The sequence below is a fragment of the Falco naumanni genome, chromosome 2 (genome assembly GCF_017639655.2).
Source record: "Falco naumanni isolate bFalNau1 chromosome 2, bFalNau1.pat, whole genome shotgun sequence".
Taxonomy (NCBI): Eukaryota; Metazoa; Chordata; class Aves; order Falconiformes; family Falconidae; genus Falco; species Falco naumanni.
The window spans coordinates 110,146,415-110,160,754 of NC_054055.1; the positions used below are offsets into that span (position 1 = coordinate 110,146,415).

Sequence of the window (14,340 nt, forward strand, 5' to 3'; positions counted from 1 at the left end):
GTGACATCCTGAATGATCAGTCAGGAAAAAAGGCTCTTGAACTAAAAAAAAGTACTTTTTCCTCATCCCAGGAAACTTCTGGAAGCTTTGACTGAGATATAAATGGCTCATAATCAGCATTCCTGTTCCTGCTTGCACTCTTCAGGGAGACGTGCCAAAATAATAAGTGAACATAAACATTCTACAGCAAAGCGCATCTTACTGCCAGAGCAGCAGCCGCAGCGTTTAATGTACTTGAAAAATGCCTCAGAGCTGTTGGAGCAGGCTGATCGCACAGCTCCCTGAAACCACCATATTATCACCGTGACTCACCCCTTCTTCTTCTAGCCCAAGATAAGAGCTTGTTTTTAATCACAGATAATGTCGCTGTGGCTACGGCTCACAAGCTACCCGATTTGACTGTCTTGAAGCTCCAAGTTTCAAACTTCAATGAAAACTAATTAGAGTTTACATTGAGAAGAACTGGGACCTCTAATTCTCTAATGTTGAATATTCATATAAATAATAATAATGTAAACCCCAACATTTAAGTTGTTAAATGTTAAATAAAAGATTAACATACAATTAAGATTGGAATGCTGAAATTTCAAAAGAGACACATAATTTCAAATTCACAGGTGGGCAAAGAACCTTAACTTTGCCCTATGGAATGGTGTACAACCTATGGAACGGTACTTTTCCATATGTCTGTCTCATTTAGTATAGAAAATCTACAAAGAGTAAGTAGGAAGATTTAAGTTTTGTTGACTTTGCTAATCCTGGAAATTCAAAACTTGCAAAATATATAAACATGTCTGAGTGTTTCCTCAAATATACATGCATGATGCAATAGTATATCTTTGGTAAAGTATTATACCAGGTTAAGAATATGCTGTTTTGTCTCCTTTCTAGTTATACACACTCCCCAAACTGGAAAAATATCAGGTTTGCACTTTAATCTTGTAACATACGGTTTGAGGAAACAGCACCAAATTGGTTTGGAAAGGTTTGTTGTGAGGAAAAAAAAAAGGTTACTTTCTTTAGGTCGGTTGCAGGCCACAAGACAAAAATATCAACAAAAAAACCCTTGCAACTATCACACTAGAAGTACTTGAAGGGCTGACAGAATAATATTCCCAAAGGCATGCTAGCTAGTTTACAAATCACTTCTCCTAAATGAAGCAATTAGAATAATAAAAAATGCAATGAGACTTTCTTCTGTTTTGTACACTTGAGACATCCACTGGTTGGATAACGCACTCCAGATTGAAAATAATTGTGCAGACTTAATAAATAGCTGCACACTGTATATGCACACAAATTACGTGTTTAACAGTAACACTAACTGCAGCTTCTCAGAGCTGGTACCCTGAACAGAGTATGTTGCAATACGTTCCGATTGCACTAGTTATTTGCCAACAAGTATAGGTAATAATGCCGCCAAGCTATCACAGCTAGTATCCCATCACTGTACAAAAGTTAGGTTAGAGATCAGAAAAAAAAAAAATTAAAAATGGTGATAATTCCCACCATTCTGTATGGAGCATTTTTGTAACCAACGTCCTGAAATTACGCATCGTGACAAGAAAAGTTCTATCAAAATTCGATGATTTTTCCTTCACAGCACAGTATTAAAAACATAATATAGTGAGCTGTGGCTAGCTCTCATGAAATACATTTTTTTTTTCTTAACACCAAAGTCATGCAGTCTTTCTTCATGTAAAATACCAACTTTTCTTTTAAAATAAACAAACAAATAGTTTTCCAGTCCTTGGAATTTCACAGAAAGCTTTAAAAGGTCATTCAAAAGCCAAGAGGAAAATTCAAAAGCCGCAAGGGGAGGGTTTTAGGAAGACACATAATTTTTCAGTCGATCTCATGATTTTAAACACAGAAAGGTGAGTTCTGAATAACAAGGAAGTAGATTGTTGGCTTGTCCCTGATGGCATGGGAAGTTTGGGGTATTGCAGCTCCGTGAGCTGCTTCATGTCAGCTGAGACGTGGAAAATGAAAGCGCTTTGAACTTACAATTTGTACCTGTCTTTGTAACAGGTTAAGCGTGTGCACAAGGTCATTTATCACAGCTCAGCTGATGCATGGGACTGCAATTGCACGCCTCGGCTCTCAGAGAATCCAATGTCTCCTGTCCTCCCTTCTCGTTCTGGAAGCTGGCCTCCCAAAGGTGAAGCTTTCTTCTGCTGTACAGCTGGCTGAAACTGCCCAGGCTTTTCTCACAGCCACAACCCCGGCAGCACCCTGCCGAGCACCCAGGCTCAAAAGTGAGGTCGCTGCACCAGACAGTAGGCTACACTGAGGGAGAAAAACTCTTTGGATGGTCCAGAGCCAGCCACAGCCTCATGTTTTTGCAAGAAAAACACATTGTAAGGAGATGAAACGTTTGATTTTAATGAAACATTCTTAAGAAAAACAAAAACAAAACCAAACCCCTCTGAATATCTAAATAACATCATATATCCTGTTTCCAAACATGGAATTCCTAATGAGTTAATAATTATTTTTTTTTTTTTTTAAAGCTATGGGTTGCACTAATTCAGCTATCAGAAAAAGATTTCCTGAAGGAAGAGTTGGGATCAGTGACAGAAATGTAGAAACCTGAAGTTGCCAGTGGCAAAAATGCAGGTACAGGAGGGCAGGGCTCTCCCAAGCCTTCTTTCCCCCATCCCTGGCCTCCCTTCCCTCTCTCCATAACCATGTAATTAATTGCTGGTGAAAAGTGCCAGCTGATGACATCAACAAATTAATTATCTTTCTTCAGAAGAGCTACCAGAAAAACTCCAGTGTCTGCTCCACACCCATGCTGGGAGCACATCTAAGAACGAGGAACGCCATTCCTCGCGGGGGCTGCAGGAGAACTTGTATCACAAGGTAGAGTTAAGGAAGCTGCAGCCATCCTTCTGCCTTGTTGATTTTAGGTTGATCTGTGCTACTAAAGGGTACTCCTTTTAAATTTAAGTACTAATTTTCCGCAGCCTCCTCCAGCTGCTGAAAGGGCTGCAGCACTATCTAGGTATGTCTTTGTGCTGCTTCTAGCGGCATGGATGTCCACAAGACTCCTGCCTCCAGGTCTTTGCCAGGTAACAACTAAATTATGGGATTTTTACTACCATACATGTAGATCTGGCCATGCCATCTAATTAGAAGTAAGCAACACAGACTATGAAAGCAAACCCAACCACAAGAAAAATATAGATTCTGCCAGACTTGCACATTTGAACACCCTCTGAGGTGTGTGACTGGTTCATGCTTTCTAACATAGTGTCAGTAAAGGCCAGGAACCCAGAAGCAGGCAAAAATTTTACCCGGACAGAGACTAATTTGCTTCTTTTTAAGCTTATCAAAATCCCCAAGTGATTTAAGTTCCATTATAAAATTCACCTTCATTTAGCATTTGTTTATCATCAGAGAAAAGGTGAGGGGGAAGTGTTTATAAAAGTTTTTGGCTCTGAACATCAAGGTTATTTTGCACTCATAAGCCTCACTAATTCAAAATTTTCAAAATTTATGCCATACAGAACAAACAACTGTGACTGGAAAGCTGGCTGTAGGAAGCTGTGTACGGGGGCTGGCTGCGGGAAAGAACAATCCAACACGTAACTGTGGGCTTTTGCACATATTAATGCAATGTCATATAAGCCGTGTGTAATTTTGTCATAAAAGCTCTATTAATGTAATTGGGAATCATACGCCTATTTTAGTTAAATAAGTTAAAGATGATCTTCATTTTAATAGCCAAGGAAATGTACACGTAATTTTCCAGAGAATACATCAGTTTGTCGGTCTGGTTTTCACATGCAGTAATTACAGATTTTTAAACATAAAAAGTGAGAGAAGAAGGAAGATCTACTAATGATACAGAGAGAAACAGGACATAAAGTCCAAAGCAACATGTCAGTTTGCTTTCACAATTATATACTGTAATGATAAGGTATTTTGATACTGGGATACTGGTAAAGCAGCATATGACTATACCTAGAGCTACTTTAAATAATCTTCAACTAACCAACAGCAAAGATGCATTTCTCCCAGATACATCCAGGAGCAATGCCTCTGATCTGCATTCATGACAGAGAGATGCTGGGTGTAAACGAAGTTAGGAGGTCAAGATTATCGTAAATAATCTGTGTACCTCTTTTTCCTGTACTCAGGTTGTTTACTAGCTTTCACACACAGCAGATACTTATTGTGCTTAACTTTGACATGCTCTTGGTTTTTTGCTTCGATAAAGAAAGATAAAATCTGATCAAGACAAATTATATCCCTAAACTAAAGTAAGACAACACTTAGTGATTCATACTTCCCTACTTGTTTTATTACACCAGTCTTAAGTGTGAAAATTCACTTTGAAAAATCAATAACTGAAAAGCATTGCTGACTTGGAACATTAAAAACCCCTGTGTTGTTATAAAACCATCTTTAGAATGCAGTTCTAAGGCAAGTTTTAAACCAGAAATGCCAAATCCTGCTATTCTAGAGATCAAGTAACACTATCTATTTCACTTGTCTCGCAAGTATTTCTGGTGCCATAAAAGAAAAAAAGCAAACAAACAAAAATCATTGAGACCAATAGGTAGGATTACCAGCAGGCTTACCTAATTGGATAAACTGGGGATCGCTTTTCACTCCAGGTCCTGCCCCAGTACTTGCGGCCACTTCCACGCTGTATCGAATACCAGGAACTAGGGAGGGGATGACTACAGAAAAGGTGGAACCATCTACCGTCTTGTTTATATGGTATCGACTTTCATTGCCAAGACACCAAACCTGCAGGGAAGGAAGTGCACGGTACGTATACATGTTCAAAATTCAACATCGAAGGATAAGTAGAAGGAAGGATGACACATTCCTTCCTGCTGGATAAAGAACCTTAGAATTTGCCACTACTCTAATCTGGTCATGAATTGCTGTCCTAGGCACTATGAATACTGAAAAGATACTTCTTGTTCCAAAGAGCAGTTCCAACTACTAAAATTATTTGATGGGTTATTCGTAATTCATTTACAGTTCAACCAGTGACATCAGTGCTAATAAAATTAAAAGCATTAGTAACACAGAACAAACAAGGGAAGCCCCATCGCCAAGAACTGGTCACCTAAACAACAAAGTAAGAGCATTCAGTTAAATGAATTTGCAATTCTCCTGTTCAGGAATCATATGTCAAGCAAGGCTTTCTTCACTGAAGTGCAAGGGCAAGTCTTTCATCACATGACATCACAAGAGAATCGATGTCATGCTGGAATCCAGATGTTATTTTTAAAAAAAAATATTAAGAGACAACAGCATGGCATCAGATCTCATTTTTTGGTTCAGATCAGGACACAGGTCTAACGACCTCAATGCACCCCTTTATAAATTATATCAATGATATTAAATGATTGGGAGAAACAGTATGATGAGATATTTTTATCTCCTCAGGCCTGCACCATTGATGTGGCAAATGCTTTTAAGAATATAGTTGAACTCCCAACCGCTATTAAAGGTGAAGCAGCAGCTAATCTAGGTCTGCTAAAAAACTAATGAAGCCATGTTGATATCCTCTTTATTACTTTCCCACAAATGTATTGCTCTACAATGAATATTTATCCAGAAAGTTAGTTAAATTCAGTACCTTATCTGTAAAGAAGCAAACTTTCCTGAGAACAGCAGCATTTCTGAACGTGTGCTGATTGTACACAGGAGGGATGATTTTGCTTTTGACTTATGGAGCTCCTAAAAGATGCAGTACCCAGACAGCTGCTCTTAATCCCATGTGCAATTCTGCCACTGTGGGGATTGCCAGGTGAGTGGGCGAGAGTTTCACGTGCAGAACAGCTGCCAGGGCCCTTCCTGTAGAGCCCTTTCTGCTGGACACTGCAAACGCTATTCCACCTTCAGGACATTTTAAGACCCTTTTTCCTTCTCTGGATGCCAGGGATTGAAAAAGGGCTGGTGGGACACTGTGAGGATCTGAAACGTATTTTAAGCTCCTTTGCAATAGAACCCCAACAGCATATACCTAACCGCTGCTGCAGGTCAGAGCGCACGAAGAGAAAAGAATCTCCTTTTTATATTCTGATACAAACTAGACACTGTTTCAGTCAGTAGCAGTAGTAGAATTATTAGTATTAATAGTAATATTGCTCTAAAATCCTAAAACATGGTCCATGAATATGCTTTTATGTAAATAAGAGCTCCACAAAGTTAAGAACAGAAGATTTAAATCTACATTTTGACTTAGGTCATTTTCACAGAAATTGTTACTGCCACCTCGTACAATGTTGGGTGTGCAAACAACAAAACCAATTTATTATGTACTTGTAACTGCTCACTACTAATTAATAAATAATAAATTCATAATTCATTTGTTCTTGGGTGCTCAAACACATGGAAAAATTCACAAAACAAGAATGTCAGGTTAAACATCAGGTTGTTCCGTGCATATTTAATTGCACACCTAAACAGGCAAGTGAAAAATAACTTTAAAAATGTAATGAAGGAAGGAGGAATTCACATTATAATAGACACATAAGCGAAGAAAGAATTAGTATAATGAGAATTTCTAACTTCATGTGCTAGGAAAGGAGGGAATGATTTCTGCTGTGATTTGAATTTCTGGCCTTTTGTGTGCGCAACTGTCATTTCTTCAGTTAAGATGGTATCCCCCTGTCTATTTGTTTTATCCTTTAATGAAAGTAGGTACACTCTTGCCTTAGATCAGAGTTGCTGAGGAAACAAAGAATTCCCCCACATATGCATACCTTTTTTCTAGGAGAAAAAAGGAGATAGAAAAATAAAGAGGAAAGGAAAAAGAGAAAATTTTGCCGGACTCCTATTTGTTGGGGTTTTTTTTCTTGTTATTAGTTCTGTATTTATTTAGCATTTAGACAAAAACTCTAATTACATATAGCAACTGAAATAACACTCTGCGCATGGTAGAAAGCACAAAGGATGGCATCCACACAATAAATGTAGATGTGAAAGGTGCCAGTATGCCATCTACTGCTACACAAGCACTACAAGAGGCTTGCTCCTACACCTGATAGCCTTTTACCTCTGAACGCCAGGAGGTATGTTAGGTATTAGAGCCACTGGGAAAGGTGAGTTTCCTGACTTTTATTGTTTTGTCCTTACAACCTTAACATTTCTCTGATGCAGTTTCTTGATGGAAATAATTCCTTCTCTTCAGCTCAAGATCTGTCTTTAAATAAAATAACTTTGCAAGTATTTTTTTTTCCCCGTTTACATTATATATCTGAAACTAAGCCATAAACCGATTTTCTTTAACAGTTGACCAGGTTCTGAAAGGCATTTTATTATCCTAAATTGACCATGAAGCTTAGCAATCTTTTCCCTTTCCCATTTCTACTGAGATAAAAAAAGCTGAATGAGTTTTGATGGCTAGGAATATATGCCTATAGCACAGAGTTTTAACCTGAAAAATAGCCAAGACATTCTCATTTGAAATAATTTCTCAATAATGTGCATTTGCAGGAGACTAAAACCAAAGATCCTGCCTCTCTGTGGCTATAAAGCTTACTTGATATCCACAACCAGACATTTAAAACATCTGTAGCTTGCTTCAGTTACTTTGCTATGTAAATTATCTCAAAACAGTGTGAACTGAAAATATAGTGTATGTTGCTGAATTAACTCCAAATAATAAATATTTTTAAGGTGCTTACAATTTGTTAAAAATTAAAGAGCATAATGAGGCAGTGTTTGTGTGAAAGGAAAAATTTCTATACATTAAATACATTTATTATTATACAAGTACATTCTTTACTTGAGAGTTTCCCATTTGTTTTAACTACTCAGTTACGCATAATTTACTCAGATCTTAACACTGTTAATTATTATCCCTGAGCTTTTCAACTCATTAAGCCTGTTTATATTTACTACCTCAGCCAATGTCTTTTGAGTCACAAAATGGTTCTCAAACAGGTATGGTTCCTTCTCTGCTTGTGTGCGCATTTCTCGAGGTATAATGAAGGCAAGCAGGTAGTTGTTTTAATTAAGAGTGCTGACCCTTTGCTTTGATTTATGGAGCCCGCTTTAATTGCCTTGTCCCATCCAGACAGAATTCCTAAATACGGAGCTTGAATCAAAGTGATTTTTCTCTCTGGTTTGTCCTGGCCAACCAGCAGATGGAGCCAAGCACCCACGAACAACCCGTCACTACCTGGCCCATGTCCCCTGCCAGGGGACCCCCAGCGCCAGCGGTACCTTATACTCCTGAACCTTCCCGTTCTGGTTGTCCTCGGGGGGCGGCTGCCAGGTGACCACAATCGCTGTCCCATTCCCTTCGTTCTTAGTTACTGAAACACTTTGAGGTGGAGCACTAGGAGCTGTTCGGTTGGAAAGAAAGAAGGAACGGTGAAGTTCGCGCGCAGAAGGGAGGTTTTTGAAGAGGAAGATGGTTTCTGGCCTACACAAAGGCTTTCTCTTACACCCCACCCTTCATTGAGAACAGCTCTTGCCCACAAGATAAAGTAAGACAGAAGGAAACTGATGGGAACCTGCATCGAGATCCCCGAGTTCTGCCGCAGGACAGTAAGTCACACTTGTCACCACCTCCCCAAAATCAGGTACCCAGTACTTGAATGTCACGGTCCTGAGCACTGACTTACTCACTGGTCTGAAATCATCTCACCCAGGATAGACAGTTTTGAAAAATAAAGTCTATCAGTTGACCCCAATAGACTGCTAAATCTCGGTTCCTCTAGTGTGTACATTACAACGATTAATACAAAACTTACTAAAATATGGATTTATAATAATAATAATTCAATATTAAAATTACTTTAATAACGTTAAACAATAATTAATATTAACTAAAATCCGTATTAACAGATTTATACTAATAATTTATGTTCTGCATTTTAAATAGCCTTTCTAAAGACTGGATGCTTAGCTGATGCTTAGGATGGTGCAGTTAAGCACACCCGGCAGCAATAAAGCAGAGCTACCCGGCATTTCTGCTGGGGAGGGGAAAGGCTGCACATCCCAACAGAGGCACCGAAATCCCTACTCAGAGGCACTGCCCATCTTGCATACTCATTATGCCTGAGCAGCAACAAAAGGAAGAGCTTCACGAATCTTCTCTTTTTAGCACATGTATGAGATGGAAATACATAATTTAGTCCACTATCTCTGCTGCCCTCATTCATCTTTTCACTTTGTCTTCCTGATTGATCCAGATATAAAAGCCTTCGAAAACTGTGCCTTCCATTCCCTCTGCTATAGCTCTTTGATGATTTCTGTGGTGTCTGCTATCTACTCAAGATAGTGATTAGCAAGTGCTTGAATCTGACAGAAGTCACTTGTGACCAGATCATGAACTCAGCAGGGAGGAGTGCACACTGAAGTGAAGATAAAAAGCACATTTCCCATTGTGTGTTGGAGGAGATTTTTGCACATCCCTCTCTCTCCGTCTCTCTCACATGGTTCTGAATATTTACTTCTGTGTCACCAAACAATTCACATAATGATCAGTCCGACACAGCCTCTGCTGCCACAGATTGCTGTTCTCAAACAGCATGCACATCAAACAAAATCAAATAATGAACATATCAGAGGAAAGCAGGCCAGACTACTACTTCAAAAAGGAAAGATGAAGACAATCTGGCTCCTACTTGCCTTCTTCCAGGGTCTTTGCAAATTTCACTTCACTATCTGCTCCCTGAAACTCATTAAAAAAAGGACGGGCCTTGATTTCGTAGTTTACACCTTTCTTCAGCTCTGGAATGATAACGCTGTTTTTGGTTGGAGTCCTCACTTCAAAGATTAACCACTCTGACTCTCCGTAGGATGCCGGGGTAGGTCGGTACAGAATCTTATAGCCTTGAATATACTGGGATTGTTGGTCAACCTGGCAAGACAGCAGAACACACAACGCATCCTTTAACAAACACGGCCCAGGAATGATGCCTGTGACACTGTGCATGGCCCTCAGACCATCCACCCGCTCATTTTATTCAGAGCAACAACACTGCCAAGGCAGATAAAGGTGGCTTGCAAATTACAGGCGTGAGTCACTAGTGCATTAATCTGTTTGAAGCCGGTAGAACCGTGCTGGTTTCTGTGGATTTATGAAGGCATTAAAGGGGGATAACGGAATTGTATAATGTGCCCCAGCTCCGTGAAATGAACAGCCTTTGCATCTGCAGGGCCATGGAGCTCAGCACAGGGCAGGCTTGTGCCCACCCGCATCTGCCTGGCAGGGCAGGCACGGGGGGGGGGGGAGGGGGAGGGCACAGGCAGGGGCTCTACGGCTCCACAAGTCAGGGTGATGAATACGGAGCTCAAAGAGAGAGCCTGCCAACTCTCCCGAGGTGTGGAAGCCTCCCAATATCCATGAAATGAGCAGCGCTTCCTGCCTGCTTCCTTCTGGAGAAAGGGAACGGGAAGGGCAGCCAGCTGGCACCGTCTCCATCGCTGTGCCGAGGCTGGGCTGTCAGAGGGCAGATCTGTCCCGGCTCTTCCTCCATGTCCACCCACGCAGCGGGAGCCGCCTCTGCTGGAGGCAAAGGGCTGTTCTGAGGGGGCTCTGAGAAGGCTCATAAAGCACAGTATGGTGACGCAGCCAAGGCTCGGAAAAGCAGATCAAAATGATCCTCGCTGGCCCTGAATGCTTTTTAGACCGAGGTGATTGCGTATCACATGTATGGAAAAAGAAATCTTAATGTGAACCAGGGTGGGATTCCATGGTCGGCTATAGCTGAAACAGAAAGCTATCTAATGGAACTGATCTCTCAATGATCAGTCACTTATTTTTTAACGGCCGGTTTCAACTTCTGATGAATAAGAAAATCCCGTAACAACAACAACAACATTTTAAAAAGTGCATCAAATTTTCCCTATTTTCAAAAATCTCACACAGTGATACAGTAAAACTGTTTGCTTGCAATTTTACTCCAGAAAGCAACATGTTTCATTTTTAATAATCACATAAAGAATGAGTGTGTTAACTGAAACTGAGGTAATGCTTATTTTTGAAATTGCAGAGAAGCCACAGGCCACCCCAGAGACTGACAAAAACTGCCTGTCTGGAAAAGGTTGTTCTGTAACTAAAGGTCAAACAAAATCGTGCTAGGCACTACAAAGATGTTTTAACATTATTAGTTTAAACAGGAGATTGCCTGCTGCAGGTGGCCGTGCTGCAGGTGACAGTGTAATTACCGTGCAACACAGCAGATATTATTTGTACTCTTGCAGCACCAAGGAGATCTGGTCATGGACCAGGACTCCACTGGGCTATGGCTCTTCTACAGAGTCAAAATGCCTTTTGTTCCTGTTCAAAATGTTCTGGCACGGCATGGCAGGGGTTACACCCTGTGCTTCCCTACACTGTCCCTGCCAACATATTGACATGTTCAGATGGAAGTCCTAAAAAGACCTCAAAGCTCATTCCCTTTGGTTGTATTCCTGCACCTGGTATAATTATCCCCCTTTTTCTCTTCATTCTGCATTCTATTTTAAAACTGCTCTTCTTCGAATTACATTTTCTTATCTGACTGCTTGGTACTTGTAGTTTCACATGTTCTTTCTCTTCATTCCTGCCTCTTGATTGCCAACTCTCTCCCACAGCAAACATTCCTAATCCTTTCTCTCACAGAGGCCTCAGCCTTGTAAGTCTGCTTGAATCTTTTTCACGTATGTTCCCATTCCCTTTGCTTCAGGACTCCCGCAGCGTTGTACCCCCCTCCCTCCTTTCCTCTGCTATATCCTCCACGCGCTCAGCTTCCCGCTTCCTCCTGCCAGAGCAACCTCAACGCAACATCTGAAAACCGCCTGCTCTTTCCGTCTCTTCTCCCTGTCCTGTGCATTCTCACAGCATCCTGGGAAAGCACAGGTTCAGATGAGGCTATACGGGTTTGGGTGCGTTTCTCAGTATGTATATAGGGTGGAGGTAAACTTTCAAACGGAATTATGCAGTATTTCTCTCCGCTGGTGACTGACAGACAGGGAAGTGCCCATGCTATCTCATTAGGGGACTGATACGCTTCCTACTGAACGCAGTGCGAAAGCTTCAGATGATAGGATTTAAGAAGGCTTTGATCAGTCCTTCAGCTTCCAGAGGAGGACTCTGAAACTCTCACCATATTGTAAACAGCACTCTCTACGGAGACATAAAATGGTAACAATGGGACAACATTTCATGAAGTAGGAAAGCAAAGACCAAGCAGCAGTTACCCCAGAGAAAAACATCTGCAAGCATAGAAACTACACGGACTCTTAAAGTGTGACTCCACCACAACTGGTACAGTTCAGCAGCATATATAACCACCTCCCCGACACAGATTTATACTTACAGTCCAATGAACTTCAATTGAGGAGGAAGAAAGGATAGTAGGGTTGTGCAGATGTAGTACCACATCACCTAGTTCTCTCTGGACCTGCTTGTGATCCACACCTTGACTTGTTGGTGGAACATCTGTAATAATTCAAGATTCCTTTCTCACAAGTATACATGATTGCAAAAATAAGTATATGTAAATACAAATGAATATATCATAAAGTATATCATGCTATCACCAATGAAGTTTACCCTAAGCACTTCCCAATTATGTAAGAAAAAAACCTACATTAAGTATTTTCCAGAGCAAATCACTAGCGCTTAGGTAACACCAAATCAATGCACCACACTTTCTTTGACAGAGAGAAACAGGAGGGAAATGCCACATAAAAAGAAAAACCACACTCAGGGATGTCTTTGGTAAACGACTACAGCAGCATCTCTTTATTCTTTTCTGAAGGGAGAGGGAAATGTCCTATTACCCATTGCAAATTCCAAGAGACCAGGAAACCTATAAAAAGTGGCAAAAGCAGAAGCTCTATCTTCAGATAAATTCATGGGCAAACTTACTGTTTTTAATTACAAAATAAATGTAAAAAATGAAGAAATGAAAAATGAGTCACGTGGCTGCGTCTTCTCTGCTGGCAAATAACTTCTGTAAAGAGAAGGCAGAGCACAGCTGACTGCTGTCTGCCTCTTCTGACATTTGGTCCATCTTATAGCTAAAATAATTGTTCATACACATGAAGGGACAAATTCCTCTCAAGATACACAATGATACAATGGAAACACATATTTTCTCCATGCAGAGCCTTTGAAAAGCATAGTTAACTGAAATGGAATGACTGTCAGACATAAAATTTATAGAGCAATCACTAATAAGGTGTCTAAAATATATGGACAGCAGATTAACATAGCTTCTGTATTGATTTCATGTATCTCTCCTTGATCGCTTCATTTTAAACATATACCATGCTGACTAGGACTAAAAATCACAGACTGGGAAATTAATGAAAAGTACTAACAGTGATTATTATTATTTTTTTTTTTTAATTAATAATTCCAGGTACAAAGCAATGCATTACATTAACTTTGCTCCAGCCTACTACTTTGCTGCCTGACCTCCTCTAGTGACAAAGCAATATGAGGAAATCTTCCAGGATTCTGTTGTCTGAAGACCTTGGAAATTTCAATACCTGTCTGCTTGCAAGAATTGCCAAAGAGAGAGTACAGATAAATTGCATATATATTTATGTACAATTACAACTACTACAGCAAGTCACTGTAGTTGTGTAGACTATCTTGAAAGCTAAGGTTTGGACAGCACAGTTGATGCTGATATAGAAGACACTTATTAAATGCAAGTGCAACAGTTGTAAAGCATGCTTTTTGCATGGTGGTAATATTCTCAGTTTCCCAGCTTTTGGTCTTCTCTAAACAATAAAAAAAAACATTGCAAGACTGCATTATGACAAGGCATGAGGACAAGCTTCTTTCCAGAAATATAGTTCCCATTTGGGAATACAAAACTTACGACACTTTGAACTTTTACCATACAGTTTCCTCAACATATTTACAAGAAGTTGGGATTTCTTGAAAGTTAAAGAAGCAAACTGAGGGTAGTGTGAGGTCAGTGGGTGACAAATTTGGATTGTTAGCAAGGAACACTGATAACAATAAAACGATGAAACCAAAAAATCCTCCACTGAATCACTTCCGTAGCCAGATGTAGTATATTCTGCCAAACAGTTCATCTATTAGAGTATTTCCCTCCCTCCAAAGTTTGAAAGCATTTAAGATAGAAGCTTCTGTTTGGAGAGTTGCCTAAACGTCACGCTCTTAGACTGTAACAGGAAAGTGAGTAGAATAATTAGCTCTGTCTTTGCTCGTCATAAAAGATGAGTAATCAATAATATGAATCAAACTATCAATAGGCTCATCCATTTGCATGTCTGTACTATAGGACAATACACGTGTCTTCTTGTTTCAGCTCCAAGCTTCTGAGACAGGGACTGTCAGTGAGACCACCTAAGCATGTCGTTGTTAATGTTAGTAAGGTGTAATGATGA

At 40.1% G+C, this 14,340-nt stretch overlaps 1 protein-coding gene across 7 annotated transcripts in view; it reads right to left on the reverse strand.

The window, feature by feature from the left end:
• ROBO1 (roundabout guidance receptor 1) overlaps window positions 1–14,340 on the reverse strand; it is a 321,795-nt gene that overhangs the window by 40,380 nt on the left and 267,075 nt on the right. For all 7 annotated transcript variants that reach the window (XM_040582909.1, XM_040582915.1, XM_040582914.1 and 4 more), the window contains exons 14-17: window positions 12,288–12,409; window positions 9,613–9,844; window positions 8,200–8,321; window positions 4,590–4,761 (exon numbers count right to left, since the gene is read on the reverse strand). In XM_040582909.1, the coding sequence (XP_040438843.1) occupies window positions 4,590–4,761; window positions 8,200–8,321; window positions 9,613–9,844; window positions 12,288–12,409 (648 nt within the window). The remainder of the gene's footprint in view (window positions 1–4,589; window positions 4,762–8,199; window positions 8,322–9,612; window positions 9,845–12,287; window positions 12,410–14,340) is intronic.